The 23,042-nt window shown below is 42.9% G+C and overlaps 1 protein-coding gene across 1 annotated transcript in view; it reads left to right on the top strand.

Moving 5' to 3' along the window:
- The first annotated feature begins 986 nt into the window (after positions 1-986).
- The window catches only part of Alpk2 (alpha kinase 2), a 125,102-nt gene continuing 103,046 nt past the window's right edge, over positions 987-23,042 (top strand). Inside the window, exons 1-3 of the mRNA XM_021214980.2 lie at positions 987-1,358; positions 15,918-16,044; positions 21,730-21,847. Coding sequence (XP_021070639.1) covers positions 15,936-16,044; positions 21,730-21,847 — 227 coding nt within the window. The 5' untranslated portion in view covers positions 987-1,358; positions 15,918-15,935. The remainder of the gene's footprint in view (positions 1,359-15,917; positions 16,045-21,729; positions 21,848-23,042) is intronic.

Below are 23,042 nucleotides of genomic sequence, written 5' to 3'. Positions count from 1 at the left end.
ACTGAGGCCAGACAAGGCAACCCAGTTAGGAGAGCAGGATTCACAGGCAGGGAACAGGATCAGGGTAAGCGCCTGCTCCAGTTGTTGGGGAACTATGAAGACCAAGCTGCATATCTGCTACACATGTCCCAGGGCCTAGGTCCATCCTGTGTATGCTCTTTGGATGCTGGTTCCGGATCTGAGAGCCCACAAGGGTGCATGTTACTTGACTCCGTTGGTCTTCTTGTGGAGTCCCTAGCTATCTTCCCTCAATCCTTCCCCCCAACTCTTTCACAAGATTTCCTGAGCTTGGTCCAGTGTTTGGCTGTGGGTCTCTGCATCTGTTTCAGGTAGCTGCTGGGTGGAGCCTCTCAGAGGACAGTTACGGTAGGTCTTTTCTGTGAGTCCTGACTGGTTTTAAGATGGGGTTTTAAACTCATCATGTTGTTGAGAATAGCCTCAAATTCCTGATTTTTCTGCCTCTTTCCCCCAAGTTCTGGGATATACTCCTTTTTTTTTTCTTGTTATTTGCCCTGTTTTGTTTTTTGTTTCCAGACAGGTCTTTCTAAGTTGCCCAGGCTGTCTTTGAACTTGTGACGATACTTCCAATCTGGCTTACTGAGTGCTGGAATTATAGGCATGCACCACTACATTTAGCTTTTCTCTTATTCGTTACTACTGCAGCCAAAATAAGAAGAGAGGAAGGGTTGGTGGGGGAGGGGGATCTGACCTTCTGTTTCTTCTGCTCAGAGGAAGACCCAGTGCCATTTCTAAATGAACAACACACGAGCTCTCATTTCCACCACCCCTCCACCCTCCCTGGGGGTTTCCTACCACGACTTCCAGTGACTGATTCCCTCAATGTGTCTGCTTTCCTTAGAGGAGAGCAATTAAGTCACGGTCCTGCATGGGCTTTGCAGAGAGCTGCCTGTCCCCAGCAGCCGTCAGTGACAACTCCTCTGGATTTCAGCTCTCTGGGACTGGGTTTCATCAAGTCCCTTTGCCAGGGCCTCTCAGGCGGCAGGCAGTGTCAACAAGTGTCGCACCTACTGCAGAAAACGGCCCTCAAGTTTCATCACAGTGATGCTAAAAAATATTCTCCAGCTTCAGCAGTGACCTAGTTCATTCAAGGGCAGGCAAAACAAACTCTTCTTCCAGAGCCTGTTGGGCACGGACTTTTCCCTCTTAGGAAGACATGAGTTTTTTCTGAAACGGACCCAACTGCGCTTTGATCTGTCTGTGGACAAGACCTTGAATTTGAGTCTCTGTCAGGGGACAAGGACAGAAGGACATCCAATCAATGCTTCACATACAGCCCAGGGGACCCCAACAACGAGCCAGCCCTCCAATAACGTCTCTCGGATAAACAGTATTAAAAAGTAAGTATGGAGAACTTCGGGTTTTTAACAAGGATTGGCTGTGCTTTAAATATATCACCATTGACATTTTCTATAACAGAACAAAGCAGGTTGTTTTTTCTGAAACAGACCAAGGCTGGATGGGATAATGTCATGTATAGGGCTTTAATGTGGCCAAGAGCCCATGGTCACGTGTCAAGTCCCCCCTGACCGCTATGAAACGCAGGCACATTTTTAAATGTTTGTTTATTTTGGTTTGCCAGTGTTTAAAATTGTTCCTTTCACATCACATCTGTCTTAACAGCTAGAAACAACAAACATTAAAAAACAATGGCCCATAGGATCGATTTATAAATGAAGATCATAGCCACTACAAACTTGAAGAATGGAGGCAGATGGTCAGCAGGTATTAGCTCTATGTGTCTGAACAGTTTGTCCAAAACTTAGCTTTCTAGGTGGGCAGCAGTGCTAGATCAAGTTGCCTGAAAGCCATCGGCTGTTTACAAATGGCTTATACAGACATTCGCTGTCGTGAAACAGATTAAAGAGACCTCCACGTTAAAAAGTCAGTTAAAAAGGGAAGTCAATAATAGTAATAATAAAGATTCACCATCATGTTGGGTCTTGGTAAATTTTAATGAATACATCTAAACTTTAGAATGTCCCATCAAGGGTGTCACTTTCAGACATCTGACAACCATTTAAAAATAGATTAAAGCAAGTTCAGTGTTTCACCTGCCTTTGCTCCAGTTATTTCCTCTCCACAGCATCTTCATTATGCAGAGGTAACCTTCCTTCAGTCAAGAGTGGTTAAGCTCGATTAGCCAGAGCACTACTGTTCTACAGGCGAGTCGTTCCGTTATACCAGCATGTCAGCTAAGGGGAAATAGAGCTTGTGTGCGCTCAGAGTTCTGAACTGAAACCAAGGATGTGAGCAAGCTTCTGTAGCAACAACTTGACACATCCTGTATGAAAAAGTGCTGATGGCCAATAGGCAGGTGCAGATACAGAAAATTAGGATCTAAGCACATTTTAAATCTCGGAGTACATTGCTCTTTTGAAGTGTTTATCAAACATGGGATTGGAGGACATTTTTAGTAGAGTGGGGTTTGTATTCATATCAGGCACAGAACCCCAATTGCATTAATTTTGAACAGCTCGACGAATACTTGTGTGTAGATATTAGCATAAGCAGAGAGATGGCTTACATTGCTTCACAGAATGTGCCTGGAAACTCCCTATTCTGTGCTTCACAGAGGGAAGCTGAACAGTCTTCAAGAAGAAAGGACAGAATCTGCAGCTCAGTGTGAAATCCACTTTTAACTCCAGCTCGGTTTTTCTTACCTGTAAAATAAAGAGAGCACCGGCTTAAACAGGATTGATAGACAGGAGGTGGGATGAACACAAACACCTGAAGTATCTGTGGTGCCATAGTTTCTCAACGAAAGTATATCTTTCACCTTTGTCATTAAAGTCTCTCCTGTAAGACTTCAGGATAAGACCATAGTAACTGTTTAGAGTGATAGAAGAAAAAAAAAACCCGCTTCTTATTGCCCGTGGCACAATGAAAAATTAGACACTTTGAGGAAAATTCTATATTTGAAAATAATGTGTCAAAAATAATTTTAAAAAAGGATTCTACCTTAGAATGTATTGATGATAAATAAGATATTGTGTCAAAAATTTTACAAAAAGGATTCTACCTTAGAAAGTATTGATGATAAATAAGAGAAAATACATTTTTTTGTACTGAAAATGATGATATGTTTATTATCTTAAAGGATAACTAAAGCTTTATCAGCATCATTTCAGAATAATTTTCTTCATATCTGTTGGTACTGTGTTAAAGTCTGAGTGTTGGGGGAGCCATAGGAATGGAGAGTAAGGTAAATCTACTTGTTCAAGCCAGTGTCTGTGGTTTTTGTGAGAAGTATTTAAAGGTAGAAGTCTAGTCCTTCCTCAAAGATTGTAGTTTAGCCTCAAACTGATTAAGTAGATCAAGTAGAGCATGGGAAGAGAGGTAGGAATCCTCTAAGGAGCCGTGTGGTCGGTGCAGTTGAACAGCGCCGGCGCCTGGATAGGTAGTTATGGAAGCAGTGCGGTTTTTAGTCTCAGCTGCACTCTGTAGACTGGAGTTGTGAGGTTTGTAGCAGCTAGTGAGGCACATGAGCAGAGAGACAAGAATATTGCCTAGGGCTCATGGGATATTTCCAAAGAACTGTGACAGCAGACATCTGTATTGTTCCTTCCTTTTTGTGAACCCTCTCAGGGTTTTCCCCAGATAGATAAAAATATCTCGATTAAAAACGCTTTGCTTGAGTTACTGGAAGGTCATAGGCAGCCCCGTGGCTCTCAGCTTAAGTCTGCCCCCAAAGGAAAACTAGGAAATGTAGATTATGTAAGAAACGTAGGAGGAAGAAATAGTATGTTGTACACCTGGCAATAATGAAGGAATAAATACCTTCGGAGAAAGAAAAGAATATTAAAGAGTATTTAGGACTGGGGAGACAGTTCAGTCACAGTAAGATGCTTTCCTTCCAAGCATGGGGAAATGAGCCAAATCCCCAGAACCCACATGAAGGGGGAAAAACCCAAACAAACAAATAAACAAAATACCCAGACATTATGGTGAACATGTGCAATCTCAGCAGGGACAGAGACAGGCAGATCCCTGGGGTTCACCAGGCAGCCTAGCCTGCTAGTGAGCTATAGGCTAATGAAAGATTGTGTCCTGAAAGCAAGACAAACAAGAAAACCACTAAGGGGTCACTAAGAAGGCTCACTGGGTAGAGGCACTAGCAAGTCGACCTGTGTTTAATCCCTGGAACTCACAGAGTAGAAGGAGAGAACTGATTCCTACAAGAGTCTCCCGACCTTCACATCCATGTTGGAGCACACAAATGCCCACCACCTGCATGCAAACATGTAAATATAAAAAACAGCAGCAACAACAACAACAACAAAAATCAAAAACAAAGTGGATGGCATCTGAGGAGCAACCCCTGAGATTGTCTTAAGACCTGCATACATGTGCACATACATTCACATGCAACCCTTACAAGTCCCCTACATGCATGCATTAGTTTGTGTGTGCGTGCACACACCTTCACATCTAGAACCCTTATTGGCGTTTCTGTAGATGCACAGCTTCCAGGACTGTCTGGAGATCAAGTCAATGGGCTGGATGCCAGGCTAAAGGGATTCTCAGCTCTGGATAGCTCAAGGCTGGATACCCTGCATTCACCATCCCAGAGCCCGATCTTCCATGGCTGCTACGGATTCATCTCAGGAAGCACAGCTCTCCTTGATCTTCACTTGATCTTTACCCTGCTCCAGGATGACCAGGCTAGCCCGCTTCTCAATCTATAGCTTAAGACACTCTTGAGTCTAGTCGTTCTTCAAAGTCCAAGCACATCAGATTGCAGACAGCTTGTAAAATGCCTGTTGCGGGACTTACCCAAGAGCCCTGGTTCAGAGGGTCCCACATATTTGTATTTCTTCCACATTCTCAGAGGATGCTGATGGTTGTGATGTGGAAAACCACTGCAAGAGAAGTAACTCTTAGGCACACAATTCCTAAAGACAACCTTTTTCTGCACATGTGGGTTTTCGGTCCCTGAACTTACTTTCTCAGAGATGTCAAGGTTATGGACACCTTGTGTTAGTGCTTAAAATAGTCCAAGGAAGATAATCTAATCAGGTACTCTGAGGGCAGTCAGTTCACACTCTAGCTATGTGCAGGAGAACAACATCTGGAAATGGTTTGGCTTTTCCCAGCTGAGAGTATCTGGGAAGCTTTTAAAGGAAGTCAGCATTTGTGTTTAAGTGATTTAAAACTAGTGGGATTTGAACAGGTAGATGTGGAAGATTCATAAAAGAAATAGGAAAAACTAAAAAGGAATCAATAGGAAATAACATAAGTTTGGGTATATTTTCCATAGTTCTCCCAGAGCTCTCTTAGGAAAACACTCTTTGAGTTGGCCATCTAATCTTATATCTGTTGCTTCTGTCTATAACTTGGTGATCTGAAGTCCATTACTTCTGTCTATATACTTGGTTGCTATGTGGATCTGGTATGGAGAGTTAGTAGTAGGAATTCGGGGAACCATTGTGGAGGAGGAGGTGATGTGACTACTTCAATACATCTTTGAGAAGTAGAATGAAATTAGCCTATAGACTAGCACAATAACATGGGAATCTATTGCTCACACCATGGAAGAAAGGTCTAGGAGACAGGTCAGGGCTCGTGTTCCGTTTCTTTGCATTTCTGGAGGCTCAGCTTCTCTCTGTTTTGGTTTCAACCTCAAGCCATCTTTCTCACAGTCTCAAGACAGGTAGCTTTCTGTCAAGCAAGCCAGTCTGACATCCCCCTCCCCCACCCCCACCCCTCACTTGCTCTTTTCTGTTGAGGACAGAGCAAAAGGCCTAAGCTTTGCATCATTTGGATTGTTTCCTGCACTACTTTCTGGAACATGTCATACACAACTGACTTAGACTTGGACTCTGAACTGATCAGCACCAAGAGAACCATGATCCTGCTTACAAAGCAGGAAAGGCAGGTCTGATCGCATGAAGTCACGAGGTCACTGAGTGGACCTGAAGGTACAGAGGACAGCTATTAGCAGGACCCTGAAATGACGTTTGGAGAAAGGTCTCTGAAGTCGTCTCATTACTCCCCTTGATTTAAAGTTAACAGTAGACTCATCCATGCCTTAAAACAGTGGTTCTCAACCCGTGGGTTGCAACCTCCAGGGGTTGCCTATGAGGTATTTACAACTCATACCAGTAGAAAAATTACAGTTAGGAAATAGCAATGAAAATAATTTTGTGCCAGGGATCCATCCAATAAACAGCCACCAAACCTAGACACTATTGCATATACCAGCAAGATTTTGCTGACAGGACCCTGATAGAGCTGTCTCTTGTGAGGCTATAGCAGTACCTGGCAAATACAGAAGTGGATGCTCACAGTCATCTATTGGATGGAACACAGGACCCCCAGTGGAGAAGCTAGAAAAAGTACCCAAGGAGCTAAAGGGGTCTGAAACCAAATAGGAGGAACAACAATATGAACTAACCAGTAACCCCAGAGCTCATGTCTCTAGCTGCATATGTAGCAGAAGATGGCCTAGTTGGCCATCATTGGGAAGAGAGACCCTTGGTCTTTCGAAGATTATATGCCCCAGTACAGGGGAATGCCAGGGCCAAGAAGTGGGAGTGGATGGGTTGGGGAGCAGGGTGGGGGGAGGGTATAGGGACTTTCAAGATAGCATTTCAAATGTAAATGAAGAAAATATCTTCAGCAAATGGGGAGAAAAAAAAAAAAAGAAAATAATTTTGTGGTGGTCACCAAATGAGAGACTATATTAAATAAAGGGTTGCAACAGAAGGAAGAATGAGAACCACTGCATTAAAGGTTGAGGTGAACCTGTTTTAAAGTTCAGCTCAGTCAAATGAAAGTGGTTTTTTTTTTTTAATAGAGCGACCTTATCTGTCAATGGACTGAGCCCTTGAACTGTGCTCTGAGAACCTTAATTTTTTTTTAAAGACTTATTTAATTTCATGTATGTAAAAGTGTTTTGTCTGCATGCATGTATGCACGTCGCATGTATTTCTGGTGCTTGTGGAGGTCAGCAGAGGCACCAGACTCCCGCAAACTAGAGTTACAGATGGTTGCGTGGAGCCATGTGGTTGCTGGGACCTGAACCTGGGTCCTCTGCAAGAACAAGTACTCTGAACTGCTGTGCCATCTCTCCAGCCCCCGGGAGGTCTTAAAAAAGAATTAGGTGTGATATTCTTTATCTCTAAGGCATATCTTGCTTCCCACGACAGTGAAACTTCAAGAATAATTGGCAAAGTTCTAAAGTGCTCATGATTCAGGGTTTGCTCTCTAGGACTGCATAAACCAGGCATGGCGGGATGGGCCAGCACTGCCTTAGGGTTTGTGACAGTGGGGTATAGTAGGAGCCTGGGTGAATGTGGAGAACAAGGGGATCCATGGGGAGGGGTGCTTTTCTCTTACAGTGTCCTTTCTGAAGGGTCTTGCTGATGCAAATGGAGATTGCACAGGGCAGTCTGTGGCATTCAATTTTCAATCAAGGTAATAATCATTAACTCACAAGTGATCTCTCAGGACCATGTTCCACCTGTGCATATATGTATGCATGCCTCCGCGCGCGTGTGTGTGTGTGTGTGTGTGTGTATGTGTGTATGTTTGTGTGTGAGTGTGTATGTGTGTGTATGAGTGTGTATATGTGTGTATGTGAGTGTGTATGTGTGTGTGTGAATGTGTGTGGTATGTGACTGTATGTGTGTGTATGTGTATGCGTGCATGAGTGTATATGTGTGTAGGTATGAGTGTGTGTATGGAGGTGTGTATATGTGTGTGTGTATGTGAGTGTGTGTGTATGTGAGTGTGTGTGTATGTGAGTGTGTGTGTATGTGTGTGTGAGTGTATATGTATATATATATGTGTATGAGTGTGTGTAGGTGTGAGTGTGTGGATGTGTATGTGTGTGTGAGTATATATATATATATATATATATATATATATATATATATATGTGTGTGTGTGTGTGTGTGTGTGTGTGTATGAGTATGTGTGTAGGTGTGAGTGTGTGTAGATGTGTATGCGTGTGTGTACGCGTATGTGTGTGTATGTGAGTGTGTGTGTATGTGTGTGTGTGTATGTGTGAATGTGTGTGTGTGTGTGTGTATGTGTGCTTTATTGGGAATTGAGTCTAGGGCCTTGTACATGCTAGGCATGTGCTCTATGACTGAGTTACAGCCTCATCCATCCTTTTACTTCTCATTTTGTAACAGGATCTCACTCTATATCTTTGTAACAGGAGCTCACCAGCTGACCTTGAACTTTCCATCCTCTTGCCTTGGGCTCCCAAGTAGGTGGACTGTAGACATGCACCACCAGGGTGGGTTTGCTTTATGCATTGCAAGCCTTTCTCTCATCTGTCTTTTACCTTCAGAGGCTAGGATAAGACAGATGGATGTGTATCATTTGAATATATCAGTAACCATACTCAGGAAACCCAGGTGCTTCCATTAAAAAGCTGTGTGACCTTGGGAAAGACACTTATCATGTCTATGGTTTTCAATATGAAATCAGGGACATAAGCTCTGACATGTATAACCTTGATGTACTTTTTAGATTGCTTCCATCAAAGAATTGGAAATGAGTTTAAATGGCAGAGGAGAGGAGAGGAGAAAAGAGGAGAGGAGGGGAGGGGAGGGGAGGGGAGGAGGAAGGGGAGGGGAGGGGGGGGGAGGGGAGGGGAGGGGAGAGGAAGGGAGGGGAGGGGAGAGGAGTATCAGTGGGAAAGCAAAAACAATTTAAAAAATAAAGTTAAAAAAGAAAAGCTAGAGAAAGCAGCAACTCCAAGCCCACCCGTCACCCCGTCTTTAGCAGCGTACACACAAATACTGTAAAAGTTAAACATTTATTAGGTAAAGTAACATGTAAAGCCACTGTCCTTAAACAATATCATCATATTCCCCTAAATACTCAGGATAACTAGGCTATCAGATTTTTGTGTATTTCTTAACATATTAAATGTACAAATGAGCATATTATGATATATTCACATTCTCTCTCTCTCTCTCTCTCTCTCTCTCTCTGTGTGTGTGTGTGTGTGTGTGCGCGCTTGCCAATGCACATCAAGTGAGAAGAGGTCCAAGGGATTGGTTTGGAATTGGTTTTCTACTTCCACCGTGTGGGTTCTGGGTATCCAACTGTATTAGTTAGGCTTGGTAGCAAGTGCCATTATCCACTGAGCCATCTTGTTAACCTCAAGATATTTTTCTAAATAGAAGGGTTGGCATACTTAATACATCTATACCTCATTTTACTTATCAATATATTTTGGAGGTTACTTTATATCTGTCATACAGAACTGCCTTATTCCCTTTTAATATTCACTGCTGTTAAATATTCCATCAAGGGCTAGGGTTGTTAGCTGAGTTGGTAGTGTTTGCCTAGCATGTATGAAGTCCAGCATTCCATCCCACCATCAGTGTGATTCCTGAATTTGGGAGGTTGAACTAGGACAGTCAGAAGTTCAAGGTAATACTCAGCTACATAGGCTAGGCAGCCTGGGATGCACGATACTCTCACAATAGCAACCAACAAACTATAAGACAATTCGATTGTTTAGACATATGTCATCAGGTTCCTACTAATGGATGCTTAGACTGCTTCCAGTCTTTTATCATGGCAGAGCTGAGATGCAAACAGTAGGTGCTGCCCAATCATTTGTCTCCTTTCTCTATTTTTAGTATGTGCTTTGTTATAATATATTTGCATATTATATAATTCGCTTTAAGTTTTGATGCAATATTTTTGTTTCAGTAAACTTAGCAAAGAGGTAACTACCATCACATATCTTGTCACAAAAGATTTTTTTGGCACATGTAGTATTTAAAAAAGTATTATCCCTATATATTCATTGTATAATAGATGGGCTTTGTTATGACATGCTAAAACATGTATATTGTATACTTTGCTCATGTTCAATCCTCTGTTACCCTTTCCCATGCTTTCTCTTCCTTCCTGCTGGTCCCCTGCTTCTTGCCAAATAGCCTCCCTTCTTCTTTCGTGTTTCATAAAACTCTGTGTATGTGTGTATGCATTAACCTGTATATATGTGCATATATGCATATATGCACATAAGTATACACATATATGTATATATGCATATATGTATTTATATATATTGAAAACAACTCACCTGGGCCCATATCACATTGCAGCCCTGCCTGTGATTCTAGCACTTTCAAGGCTAAGGCAGGAGGATATGTTTATAATATGTATATTATACATAACATATATCTAATATGTAAGATATATATCCTAATACATGTATCCTCCTCATATATATCTACTATATCTAATATATATAAGTTATATATGTAATGTATATATATATATAAAACCCAACACACACATACATATATACACATATTCACATAAACACAAAGACATGTACGTACATATACATACATATATATACACACATATACATATATATAATATATGTATATACATATATATATATATAATATATATATATGTATATGTGTGTGTGTATGTTGTCAATCAGTCTTCTTCCCACCCACAGCCACTAGCCACTAACCAATCTGTGTCACCACTGCTTTCTTTGGAGGTTGTGTATATGGAGTCACATCCTGTGATCCTAACACTTTCAAGGCAAAGGCAGGAGGATATTGACTTTGAGGTCAGCCTGGGCTGCACCGTGAAATAATGTCTCGGATAAATAAACAATGAAAATGATAATTTACTTATGCTCCCAAATAAATATGTGTGAAGTAGGAAAAGATATACATGTAAGAATCTCACTCTGAGGATTAAATGTGGTCATGTCTTAGAACTGCACATGGTAGGCACCAAACATCCTTTTACCCCTTGGGTACTACCCCACCCTGGGACATCTAGTCTCAGCAGGACTAGACACATCAGGAACAGGATCTTTCTATTCATTATCCTCCTGCTGCAGCCTCCCAAGTGCTGGGATCACAAGCAATCACCACTATGCCAAGATCCACCCCTCACACACACATAAATGTTATCTGTCCCTGGGCAGTCTGTCTCGAACGTATGCTTCTGAAATGTCTGGAACCCCTTTGGGGAGGGTACTTCCCCTAACATGGGGCAGAGTACTAAGGGTCAGTGTGTGTGTGTGATGTCCAAAAGATCAGTCAGTAACTCGGCAAATTCAGGACTGCACCTGCCAATGGTAACAAGTAACCCTGCCTCTCCCACAGTGAAAAGACTCGATGGCTGGCTCTCCTGCCAGCTCTGTCAGAGCCATTCCTGTGCTCTGTGTGCGTTGTGGCCTCTCCCTTGATCTTGCTGATGACAGCTGACTCTCTGTGCCAAGCCTAAATAAACCTTGGCCCTTTTCAGATGTTTGAAATGCTCTTAAGATCCTGCCTATAGACTCAAACTTTCACAAAAGGCATGACTGTTATAATTTTCCAGACATTAAGCCCAGAGCCACAGATATTACACAACACCCACACAGGGCTTATCTTGGTATTCAGATGGCCTTTATACTCTTTATACTATATACTAATAATAGCACTATATTTACATCATTCTTATACCTCCGTTACCCTCCAACTCCTTCTGTGGTTTGCTATCCTTCCCAGTCCCGACTTCTCTCTTATGAGTGTGTGTTTGTGTGTGTAGAAAATCTTCCAAGTGGTCATCTCTAAACACATATATTATATGTACTTTTTTAAAAGCATAAATGTATGTATTTAGGATCTGTATAATTAAAAGCCTGTATCTTTTTTTTTAAAGTAAGAAACTTGCCTTGAACCACACAGGAAAAAGAAAGAAAGAAAAGCAGGGAGAGGCTGAAAAAAAAAATCTGAAGTTCTTTTGGGCTAATGCACTTCCCCTCCCCTCTTGTGCTGATTTGGAAGCTCTCCTTCAGTGGCTCCCTCCACCGATGCGAATACTTCAGCCTCCATTTGTCACCTCTAGCACGTTCAACATTCATCTGTCATTCTCTCCTTCAGAGAAGCCACGAAACCTGAACCACAGCCCGACTTAACTGTCCTTTTCCTTCAGAGAACAGTCAGTACCCAGTGGCTAAGACGCTCAGTAACTAGCCCAACCTCGTGAGTCAACCACACTGTCATGTCAGGAGTTTCACGTGTGGGACAGAACTGACAGGAAGTGGTCACCTCTGGAGGAGTTGCAGTTGACGCACAGGGGCCTCGCCACCAGCCCAGATCTGTGAGCCCTTTCTTTCCATTCAACCCACAGCCGTGGCCCTAGGAATTGGAGTGGGGGGAAGCTTGCTCTGTGCATCACTTTCTCGATGAACCTTACTCTAGGAGACCTGTTTATCCATTAATTGGAATATCACGAAAAAAACCAAAACCAAACAAACAAAAAAAAAAACCCAGCCCTGTGGTAACCCACAGCAGAAAAGGAAACCTGAGAAGAGGCAGTCCTACCTGAGAGTCTCCAGGCTACTATCATATGAACTAATCATTTCACAGAGGCTCGGTTGACATGTGTTCTCATCCTTATACTGTTACCATTGCCTGCCGACAGGGGAGGAAATAGGCTCCGTACTTTGCCCAGAGAAGTGGTAGAGTTGCATCTCCATCTGTGCCTGGCAGCTTGGCTTTGGTCCAGAAGCCTAGGATGTCTCTTGCACAGGAGAGCATTTTCCAGCTGTGAGGATTCCCCCGGAACTCATTGAGTCAGTCTGTAGGAATGTGGAGAGCCAAGGCCGTCCTCTTTCTCGCCAACAGTGTTTCCCGACAAGTTTTGCAGGTGATGACTTTCATCCGCAGGCATGACGATGCAGACAAACATGACAACATTATGCTAAGGGGAAGAGACTGGTTGTACAAAGTGTCCTGAAGAAGCAAATCCACAGAACTAGAAAGTGGCTTGGTGATCACAGGCTGGTGTGGACAGGGACTAGGCATGGGAATAATGACATGGGGAGATGAGTGAGGCTTCCTTCAGGGGTGACAGCACGTTCTAAAAGCGACTGTGGGGATGCTGGTTGCACAAGCCAGTTATAAGGAAAGTCACGGAGTCATAGCTTTTCAGTGGGTGAAGTATGTGGGATGCTAATTATCTCATTACAGACGTCTTTAAATACAACATTGGTCAACAAGTCACAGGGGGTGGCATTTCCAACTTGAAACCCCAAGTCCATAGGTTTTGCCAACTCTTGTTCCTCCCCTGTGCTGTGACATGGAGAATGCATGAACATATGCACGGGATTTGCTACACTATTATAAAATACCATTTTAAAAACGGGCTCTGGGGGTGTTTGTCAATAGTAGAGGACTTCCCTAATGTATCCAGGCCCTGGGTTTGACCTTCAGTACTTCACAATGAAATACAAGATGAAAAGCCAAAGGTGACTTGATTTGTTCTTTCTGCCTTATGCGTACCGCTAACTCTAAAATTCTCTTCTCAGTAATACTGAGCAATATTGACTTTAAAATCTTAAACACACGTTCAGACTTTACAAACAAACCTCAAACCAAATGGATAGCTCTGACTTCCATGACCACCCTTGAATCTCTAGTGAGGGGCAACTAACTATAGTGCTATTGAAGACAAATTTTTCTTCTGCCTGTTCTGCAAAGGTCGGTCTTTGCAGCAGCACGAGGAGGCATATCCCCAGTTACATTCAGCCACTGAGTGTGCTTGTGAGCTACTCTGGAATGGAGTTGCAGGGGAATTATCTTCCTGTCCCATGCAACTGATTCGCCATCTACACTGAGCCAGGCTTGCCTGACTCTGACATGAGATAATGGGTTACTCAGGGACTCCAGGTGCTTCAGGCTCTATCTGCGTTTGTAGAAGTCCTGTAACCAAAAATATTGGAAATGTAGTTCCACATCCTCAAAGGACTCATGCCTTGAAAGTAGCCTCCCTTCCTTCCAACCTTCTGATCCATTTCCCTCAACAGGGCCTATCAGCCACTGGGCATGTCAAACTTCTTTTCCAGCCGAAGCATTTATGAGTTTTCTTGCTGTTGGATGCTAACGGGTACCACTTTCAGCTCTGCAGCATTTCCTACTCATTAAACGAGTCAGTGGAGCCTCAAGCTTATGCACAATCTTGCTTCCTACGATGGAGGGAAGGCGGCAGCGAGTTCTCTTAAATGAGTGCCTTTACCTGGATGTGGCAAGCCTGCAGGTGTCCCATGCAGAGATAGTTTGATCAAGGACTCATCTTGTTCTAAACTAAACAGAACATCTTGAAGTGAAGGGGATGGTTCAAACCCCAGCAATAGCTGGAGAGGCCTTAGATAGCATTCTCTAGTAATAGAAGTTCTAGCCCTTTCCAGGAGGCGTGCCTACTAGGTAGGGCCACACAGGAGCATAGATCTAGGTCTTTACGGCAAAGTAGAGATTCTTTTTTTTGTTAGTCTGAGATTCTGCCACCACCACAAGTCATGGTTCAACTGAACAGGGAGCCCCTTGGTCCTCCAGAGCTGGGTCCTGTTACTGAGGCAGAAGCTCTTCCACACTGTGAAGTTTCTTTTTTTTTGTACCAGCTTAGCTTTCCTTCCTCACTCCTGCCCCTCACCGACTGCATGGGTGCCAGTGAGATCTTCAAAGAGTGCTAGGGAACCTCTCTTTGGCAGCCATCTTTCTGGGTATTAGACACACTAGAAAACTAAGAGGAAAGGGTGGGAACTGAGTGTTAATGGTTAAAGGGTTGGCACCCGGACCACATAAGGGTGGGGACTGGGTGTTAATGGCTGACATCCAGGTTATCTTATGGCACCCAGCAATCTTAGACTGACAGTTTATATTTTCAAATCCCCTCTTCTCCATTCTTGCTCACCACACCACTGTGGTTCTTGCCCTCTGAGCTCTGTGGTGTTTGAGGGTTGAAAGCAGAAGCAGTTTCCGACAGTCAGGATAGACTTAGTTGTGATTTCAAAGCTCAGGACTTTTTGAAGGATGACTTTGGTGGGAGATGCTGACATTTGTCTGTTGGTAGGAAGAACAAGACCTTTGGATTCAGACCCACCTGCTACATCAGATCTGTACAAGCTGTGACCGCTGCCATTCCAGTGTTAGCCTGCATAGTCCCGGACGAAGACAGGCAGCTTCAGGGTGGCAGCTACTTGCTGTGCTGTCGTCATCTTGTTGAGGAAACTCCCTGAGCCTCATATTCCTCATGTATGCAATATAAGAGGCATCAAAACTACTCTTAGTTTAAGACACATTAAGCAAACTAACATTATCTGATAGCTAAGAAGTATGTTACTACCAAAGAAGGCAAATGTGTTCAAAAGCATAAGCTCAGCCCCTTCCCCTGTGTACCTGACTGGTGTTTAAAGCTGTCAGTAGTTTTCAAATTTCAGCATCTCTCCCTTTTAAAGATTCATTTTAATCCATTCAACTCTTTTTTTGGGGGGGGTAACATATAAATAATATATAAATGATATTTTGTTTGTTCGTTTATTTTGTATTTTTGAGATAAGATCTCATCTAGTGTAGGTTGGCTTCAAACTTGCTGTGTAAGCCAAGGGTGACCTTGAACTCCTGACTCTCCTGTCTACACCTACAGACTGGTAATGTGAATTTGGGGATGGAACCCAGGACTTTGTGCATGCCAGAAAAGCATTCTCTCAACTGAGCCTCATTCCCAGCTTGCATAGCAAGAAGAGAGAGCTGTAACTGCAGACTCGTGGGCTCATTCTCCCTCGGTGTGTGCTCTCCTAGCTCTGGGATAGTCCCACACTGTTCAATTGGTGGCTTTCAGGCAGGGATGCCCAGCCGTACACATAACATTGCCATGGGAATACTAGGCTTCTAGTGGGTGGAGATCAGAGAAACTGCAAACTATTTTGAGAGGGGTAAGGTGGCCCCTTGACACATTATTCCAGTAGCCCTGTACTCCAGGAAGGGTGCTGAGGACCCTCCCAATTGCCTCCTGGCCCAACTGTGGCTGGGCAGCAGAGCCACCACACTTCATGGCGTGGGATTCCAAAGGAGGTCAGAGTAAACACAGAACATACAGTGATGGTGGCTTTGTTTATGTTTCAGATCACGTGGCATGAAAGGATGAGAGATCCAGGCTGCCCTGAGAGGCACACACTATGTTTCTTATCAACGTTACTATCCCAGAAGGTTCCGGAGAAGTCGGACGTCGTGCTTCGATGCATGATAGCTGGTAATGACCCCTACACTAATCTCTTCTTCGCATGCCAGACTAGCACCTACTCAGATTAGCTGCAGCTCATCCCAGCCTATCTGCTCTCCAGTCCAGACTAGCTACACACACCTTCATGCCTCTCTGCAGACCAAGTTTTCTGGCTCCAAGACAATGAAAACAACAATCTGGAAATTTTATCTTGGAAACTCATTCTGAGTAATTGATTGAGCAACCAAATCCTCTGTGACATTTTTCAAGTGACATGTTGGATACTAAATGGTTTTTCTTACCTTCTGACTCTTCATTAGGCCACCCTCCCATTGGTTAGTTTTCAGATACTTTAACTCTTTACTTGCTGTGGCCTCTAGGAATGGCTCGAATAACTTCACTTCATAAAACTGAGCTCTGCTGTCTACTTTTAACCAATGTTCCCATGCTGGCTAAATTTATCTCCCACTGCCACCACCTCCAAGCATGCTAGCAAACGAACAACTTAAAACTGAAGCAAGAGGTATCTAGAGGATGTAGGGCCAAAAGTGGAACTACCCCTGGATTGGAGAATTGATCACTCAGAGTTGATGATCAGGCATTAATGACCCAGCAGTAAAAGGAGTTCATTAAAAGAAAGTTAAGGGGCTCAGATGATAAAAAGTATTTGTAGTATAAACCTGACAGTCAGCGTTTGACCCCTGAGTCCCATAGCTGAAGGTAAGAACTGAGTCATGAAAGTTGGCCTCTGACTTTCAGAAGCATGCTGTGGCACTCTCATTGTGCACCCGCACATACATACACACACACATACACACACACACACACACACACACACACACACACACTTTCTCTCTGTGTATCTCTGTGTCTTTCTCTGTCTCTGTCTGTCTCTGTCTGTCTCTGTCTGTCTGTCTGTCTGTCTGTCTGTCTGTCTCTCTCTCTCTCTCTCTCTCTCTCTCTCTCTCTCTATATATATATATATATATATATATATATATATATATATATAATCAAGGTGAGATACACATACACACACACACGTGTACACAGAAATAAAGAAGAAAAACACAGTAATTTGACAGAGGAGTAAGTGGTATTTTATCTATGTGGACAATTCTCTTATTTCTTAGATTGTATCTACCCTTGAAACACGAAGGCACCAGCCCCATCTTCTCTTCCTAAGTCAAAGGAGAAGTGGTGGGCAGAGAAATGACTATCTTTAGTTAGCAGAAGTCAAGATAAAAGTGTGTCTTTGGCCTGGAGTTCAGGGTACCCATCCACACTCTAAGTGATCTTTGACAATCCTTCAGACAGAAGGAGAAACCCAAACTGACCCTCAGTCTTGTGAGATAACCCCGTGCGTTTAGATAGATCCTAGACTTGGTCACTGGTCTCACACATAGTAACTAGATTGTTCTGAATGGATCAGGCAGCGACTTACAGAGAGGCTCAAAAGCAAAGCGGGGAGGGAGGCTGGAGTGGGGGAGGATGGCTCAGTGGTAGACTGCTTGCCTAGCAAGACTCCAAGTTCCATTCTTAGCACTGGAAAACAGAGAGGAAGGAGAAGTTTTAGGTGAGGTTTCCAGGAGAAGAGAACCGCCCACAAGGTAGGAGATACCACTTCCTTATGCATGTCTCCTTTCAGGCTGATGGTTCAGGCTCAGACTATGCACAGGGAAACACCCTGGTAGCAACCTGGGAACTGGAGGGAAGCAACCAGCCCCTAGTCAGCCTGAATGGACGTGAGGTGAAAATGTTGCAGGGGCCAACTCTCACATACTTTACATACTCTCTCCAGGAAAAACCCCTCGAACACACAAAAGGAGGAACCCAGTGCTTCCTAAGCAGGGGCTGGAGAAAGCTGGCTGAGGGTGTGGCCATGAGACGGGGAAGAGCAGGCAGAAACGAAGGCTGACAGCCTCTTCTGGTGGTTTTCAGGGATGCTCCTCTTGACTGTTTCCATCTACCTGCATGAAGTTGAGGCAAGCAGCAGCTGTTATAGGGAATACTCTTACATGTAGGCCTCTATGTTCTTAGTCTTAGGGGCAGCTGCTCAGCCACCTACCTGGAAGAGAAGGTAGGAAAACCCCACAGCAGTGGGAAATGCACATTCACAGCCTTGCCACGCAGACAAAGAGCTGGGCCCTAAGTGTTCTCAGGTCCTGCTGTAGTCCGGGTCTCTTGGCTTTTACCTTCCTGACCTCTTTTCTCCCTACTGTTTTCTATAGCCTTAGAAGAATAGGGACTTCTTTGGGGCCCTCTGGGTTGCTTGCCAAAAACGAGATAATAAGGAAACAAACCCCAAGACCATTTCTGTATAAATTCACAACAGTGTGTCGCTTTCCAATATCGAGCCTTGCTTCTGGTACACTCAGCTCACTTGATAATTCTTGGTGACATGGAGGGTGCCGAGAAAGCTGGTTGGGACACACTGGAAACTTTCTTGCCTAGTAACAGGAAAGAAAGAAAATCCCCATTGTGTGGGTAAAATCCCTCCATTGACCCATGAGCAGCACACCCAGTTAGTTATTAATAGATCACCAGAGAGGAATGAACCCTTCTAAGGGAAGAAGTGTGGGTGTGTCAGTTTTTGTGATAATATCATTCACATGTACATAAGACCTGCCTAGAAGATAAAGATATTCCAGACTTCTTCCTAGGAAGAAAATGGCATTTTTGTTTTTGCTCCATTCAAGGAGTTAACCAGGCTCAACACTACTTAGTAAAGGAGATGAAGCATGCTCAGGATGGTATATACAATATATATATGTGTGTGTGTGTATACATACACACATACATACACACACACACACACACACACACACACACACACACTTGCATGCCACAGCTTACATGTAGGGTCAGAGGACAATTTTTGGAGTTAGTTCTCTCCCTTTATCATGTCGGTCCCACAGATGGAACTCAGGTCACTAGGCTTAGTAATAAGTGCCTTTACCCACTGAGCCACCTCATAGGCTTCATAGAAACATTTATTTTAAAAATCCACTTTGCTCTTTCAAGTCAGGTTTAAGAACTGTTAAGCAAAATTTCCAATGGCTTGGGTTGTAGCTAAGTGGTAGGACCCTTGCCTAGTGTGTCAGGGTTTCCATTGCTGTAATAAAACATGATTCAAAAGCAACGTGGGGAGAAAAGGATGCATTTTGTCTTACAACTCTCAAGTCATGCTTGATTGTTCAGTCTCACTGAGGGAAGTCAGGACAGGAACTTGGGCAGGGCAGGACGTTGGAGGTGGGACTGAAGCAGAGGAGTTCCCTGGAGGGGTGCTGCTGATTGGCCTACTTCTCATGGCTTTCTTAGCCTGTTTTCCTACAGCATGCAGGACCACCAGCCCAGGGATGGCAACACTCACAATGGCCTGGAACCTCCCACATCAATCATCAATGAAGAAAATGCCTACAGACTTGCCCAAAGGCCAATCTGGTGGGGACATTTTCTTACCTAAGGTTCCCTTTTCCTAAATGATAGCTTTGTCCAGTTGACATAAAACTAGTCAGCACTTAAGATATGTTCAGGACCCAACACTACACACACACACAAAATGTAATTTTCAAAAAGGTAGGGTGAAGGCCTCAAGAGATGGCTTAGAATAGTAGTTCTCAATTTGTCCCTTTTGGGTCCCGAAAGACTCTTTCACAGGGATCACCTAAGACTGTTGGAAAACACAGCTATTACATTACAATTCATAACAGTAGCAAAATTACAATTATGAAGTAGCACCAAAATATTTAAGGGTCACAGCATTAGGAATGGTTAAGAACCACTGTCTCAGAAGCTAAGAATGTATACTGCTCTTGCTTAAGCTTGGTTCCCAGTAGATGCTGGCTGGCTCACAACTTTAACACAGCTCCAAGGGAATCCCTGTGGCTTCCTCAGGCACTGGCACTCCTGTGTACAGGGTCAGATACAAACATGTAACTGAAAATAAAGACAAATCTCTTGAAAAGAAACAAAAGTGTTCTCTGTGCGGACGTGAGATTAGCCATCAAAGGTTTCGTTCAACTCACTAATAAGTTAAAGAACTCGGGAATCCTAAGCCTGAGATACAATATATTTAAAAGGAATTTAGTAATGTTAAGAGAACACATGTGGGCTGGGCGCAATGCTAGTTAATACCCTACAGAGCAGCCAAACCTTACAGTGTTATCTTTTCTATTGCACAGGTATTATTTGCATCTCTGTTGGATAAAACTTACACGATGACATATGTTTAGCAAATCTATAAATTTTAATCAGTCCTATAGAGTGAAACAAACTCATTTTCCAAGGTCAAGGATCTTGGATGTGACTGACTCCATGTGACACTAAAAATCAAATACCATTCACATCTTTGCCTACTGGATACTTTTAAAAAAATGACTCTCGCTACTGATCATATATTGTGTGTGTGTGTGTGTGTGTGTGTGTGTGTGTGTATACATGTATACCACAGAATACATTTGGAGGTCAGAGGTCAGAGAGATAAAATTTTGAAAATTTAAAGGATTTTCAATAACACAGGAGATAGTTTTCTCCTTCAATCATGCAGAGTCCAGGAGCCAAACTCAGGCCATCAGACTTCAAATGCAAGTACATTTATCTGCAGAGCCACCCTAATTTTGGAGGATTATTATTTTTTCCCTTTTTTTTATTAGACATTTTCTTTATTTACATTTCAAATGCTATTCCGAAAATTCCCTATGTCCCCCCCACCCCTGCTCCCCTACCCACCCACTCCCACGTCTTGGCCCTGGCATTCCCTTGTGCTGGGTCATATAAAGTTTGCAAGACCAAGGGGCCTCTCTTCCCAATGATGGCCGATTAGGCCATCTTCTGCTACATATGCAGCTAGAGACACGAGCTCAGGGGGTACTGGTTAGTTCATGTTGTTGTTCCACCTACAGGGGTTGCAGCCCCCTACAGCTCCTTGGGTACTTTCTTTAGCTCCTCCATTGGGGGCCCTGTGTTCCATCCAATAGCTGACTGTGAGCATCCACTTCTGTGTTTGCCAGGCACTGACATAGCCTCACAAGAGGCCACTATATCAGGTCCCTTCAGCAGAATCTTGCTGGCATGTGCATTAGTATCTGGGTTTGGTGGCTGACGATGGGATGGATCCCCAGATGGGGTAGTCTCTGGATAGACCATCCTTTCATTTTAGCTCTAAATTTTGTCTCTGTACCTATATCCTTTCATGGGTATTTTGTTCCTTTTTCTAAGGAGGAATGAAGTATCCACACGATGGTTCTTCTTCTTGGTTTGCTTGTGTTTTGCAAAATGTATCTTGGGTATTCTAAGTTTCTGGGCTAATATCCACTTATCAGTGAGTGCATATCTAGTGACCTCTTTTGTGATTGGGTTACCTCACTAAGGATGATATCCTCCAGATACATCCATTTGCTCAAGAATTTCATAAATTCATTGTTTTTAATAGCTGAGTAGTACTCCATTGTGTAAATGTACCACAGTTTCTGTATCCATTCCTCTATTGAGGGACATCTGGGTTCTTTCCAGCTTCTGGCTATTATAAATTGGAGGATTATTTTATTTTGGATAATTTAGAAATAGTTTTCATATTAGAGCATTTTTTATTTTTTATTTCATTAGCATATCTCATTGTGCTCATTAATAGGCCTTCTTATTAATTCATACTTATAACTTTGCAATTTTTTTCAAAAAATATTAAATATCTTTTAAATTTATTTTTATCATCAGGTCAGCCCAAGCCAGAGGTGACTTGGTATAAGAATGGTCAAGCTATAGACTCGGGAGGCACTGTTTCCAGTTATGAGTTCTTTGAGAACCAATATATTCATTTGCTACATCTCTCAGGGTAAGTGGCTTCACTTCTGTGGACTGTTCACTAAAATTCTGTCTTCCATGCTGTGCTGGTAATTACAAGATCAGACTTATTTTTGCTTCAGAAGTCCTGGACTTTGATGTTTCTGTCAGGCAACAGCTAAAACAGCCAGTACTGACTAAAGTGCTCCCTCTGTATGAATGGATTACCTGAATATTTAATGAACCACGAGGTTGAAAATATTTTTAAAAATTGTATTTGGACTAGGCATGGCTATCTTCACTCCCTAGACAATATAGCACACTAGTAATTTACATATAATTTATGTCATATTAACATGGGGGTGATATATACAAATAGTATATCATATTATATAGGAAAGAGACTTCAGTATCCTCAGGGTTGATTATCTGGGAACTGAGATCTCCCTGGGACAATGAAGAGTGACTATATTCATTGAGCTAAGTAACTATTTTTCTTTCTCTAGTTTACCATTGATAGACTTACACTTTATCTAGAATTCCAGGTTTTTTGTTGTTGTTTTGTTTTTTTGTGTTTTGTTTTTTGGTCTAATCTTGCTCTGTCTGGAAAGTTAAGAAAACACAATTAGACTTCAGCACTGTTATCCAACCTTTCATATTGGATGAAGGAAACAGAAATGACGGACCAGAACCCACAGCAAGGGTATAAGGGAATTAAGGACAGAAACCAACTTTCAGACTTTATTTTTCAGAGGTAGAAGCAGGAGGATCAGGAGTTCAAGGTCAGTCTGAGCTATATGAGATCCTGCTCTTTTCTTAAAAAAAAAGTGACAGTTCAGCACAGTAGATCTAGATCATTTTGCTTCCTGAAATGCAGAGGCTGTGAACTGTTCTGTTTCAAGCTGTTAGGGAGTCTGCAATCTTGGTTCTTTGTATTAGCTACCTTTCTCTTTAGTGTGATAAGATACAATGAAAAGAAAGGAAGGGCTTATTGTGGATTATTGTTTGAGGGGATACAGTTTATCATGGTGGGCAAAGCCTGTAGGAATCAGGGGTCTGCTAGTTACATTGTATCTGCAGTCAAGGAGAGCAGAGCGTGGCTAGGAGGAGGTATTCACTAGTTACATTGTATCTGCAGTCAAGGAGCGGGAGAGTGGCTAGGAAGTGGTACTCACTATTTACATTGTATCTGCAGTCAAGAATCAGAGTGTGAATAGGAAGTGGTGTTCACTAGTTACATTGTATCT

Source organism: Mus pahari, chromosome 15 (assembly GCF_900095145.1).
Source record: "Mus pahari chromosome 15, PAHARI_EIJ_v1.1, whole genome shotgun sequence".
Lineage (NCBI taxonomy): Eukaryota > Metazoa > Chordata > Mammalia > Rodentia > Muridae > Mus > Mus pahari.
Note: the sequence above shows the minus strand (reverse complement) of the source record. Positions and strands in the feature narration are given on the sequence as shown.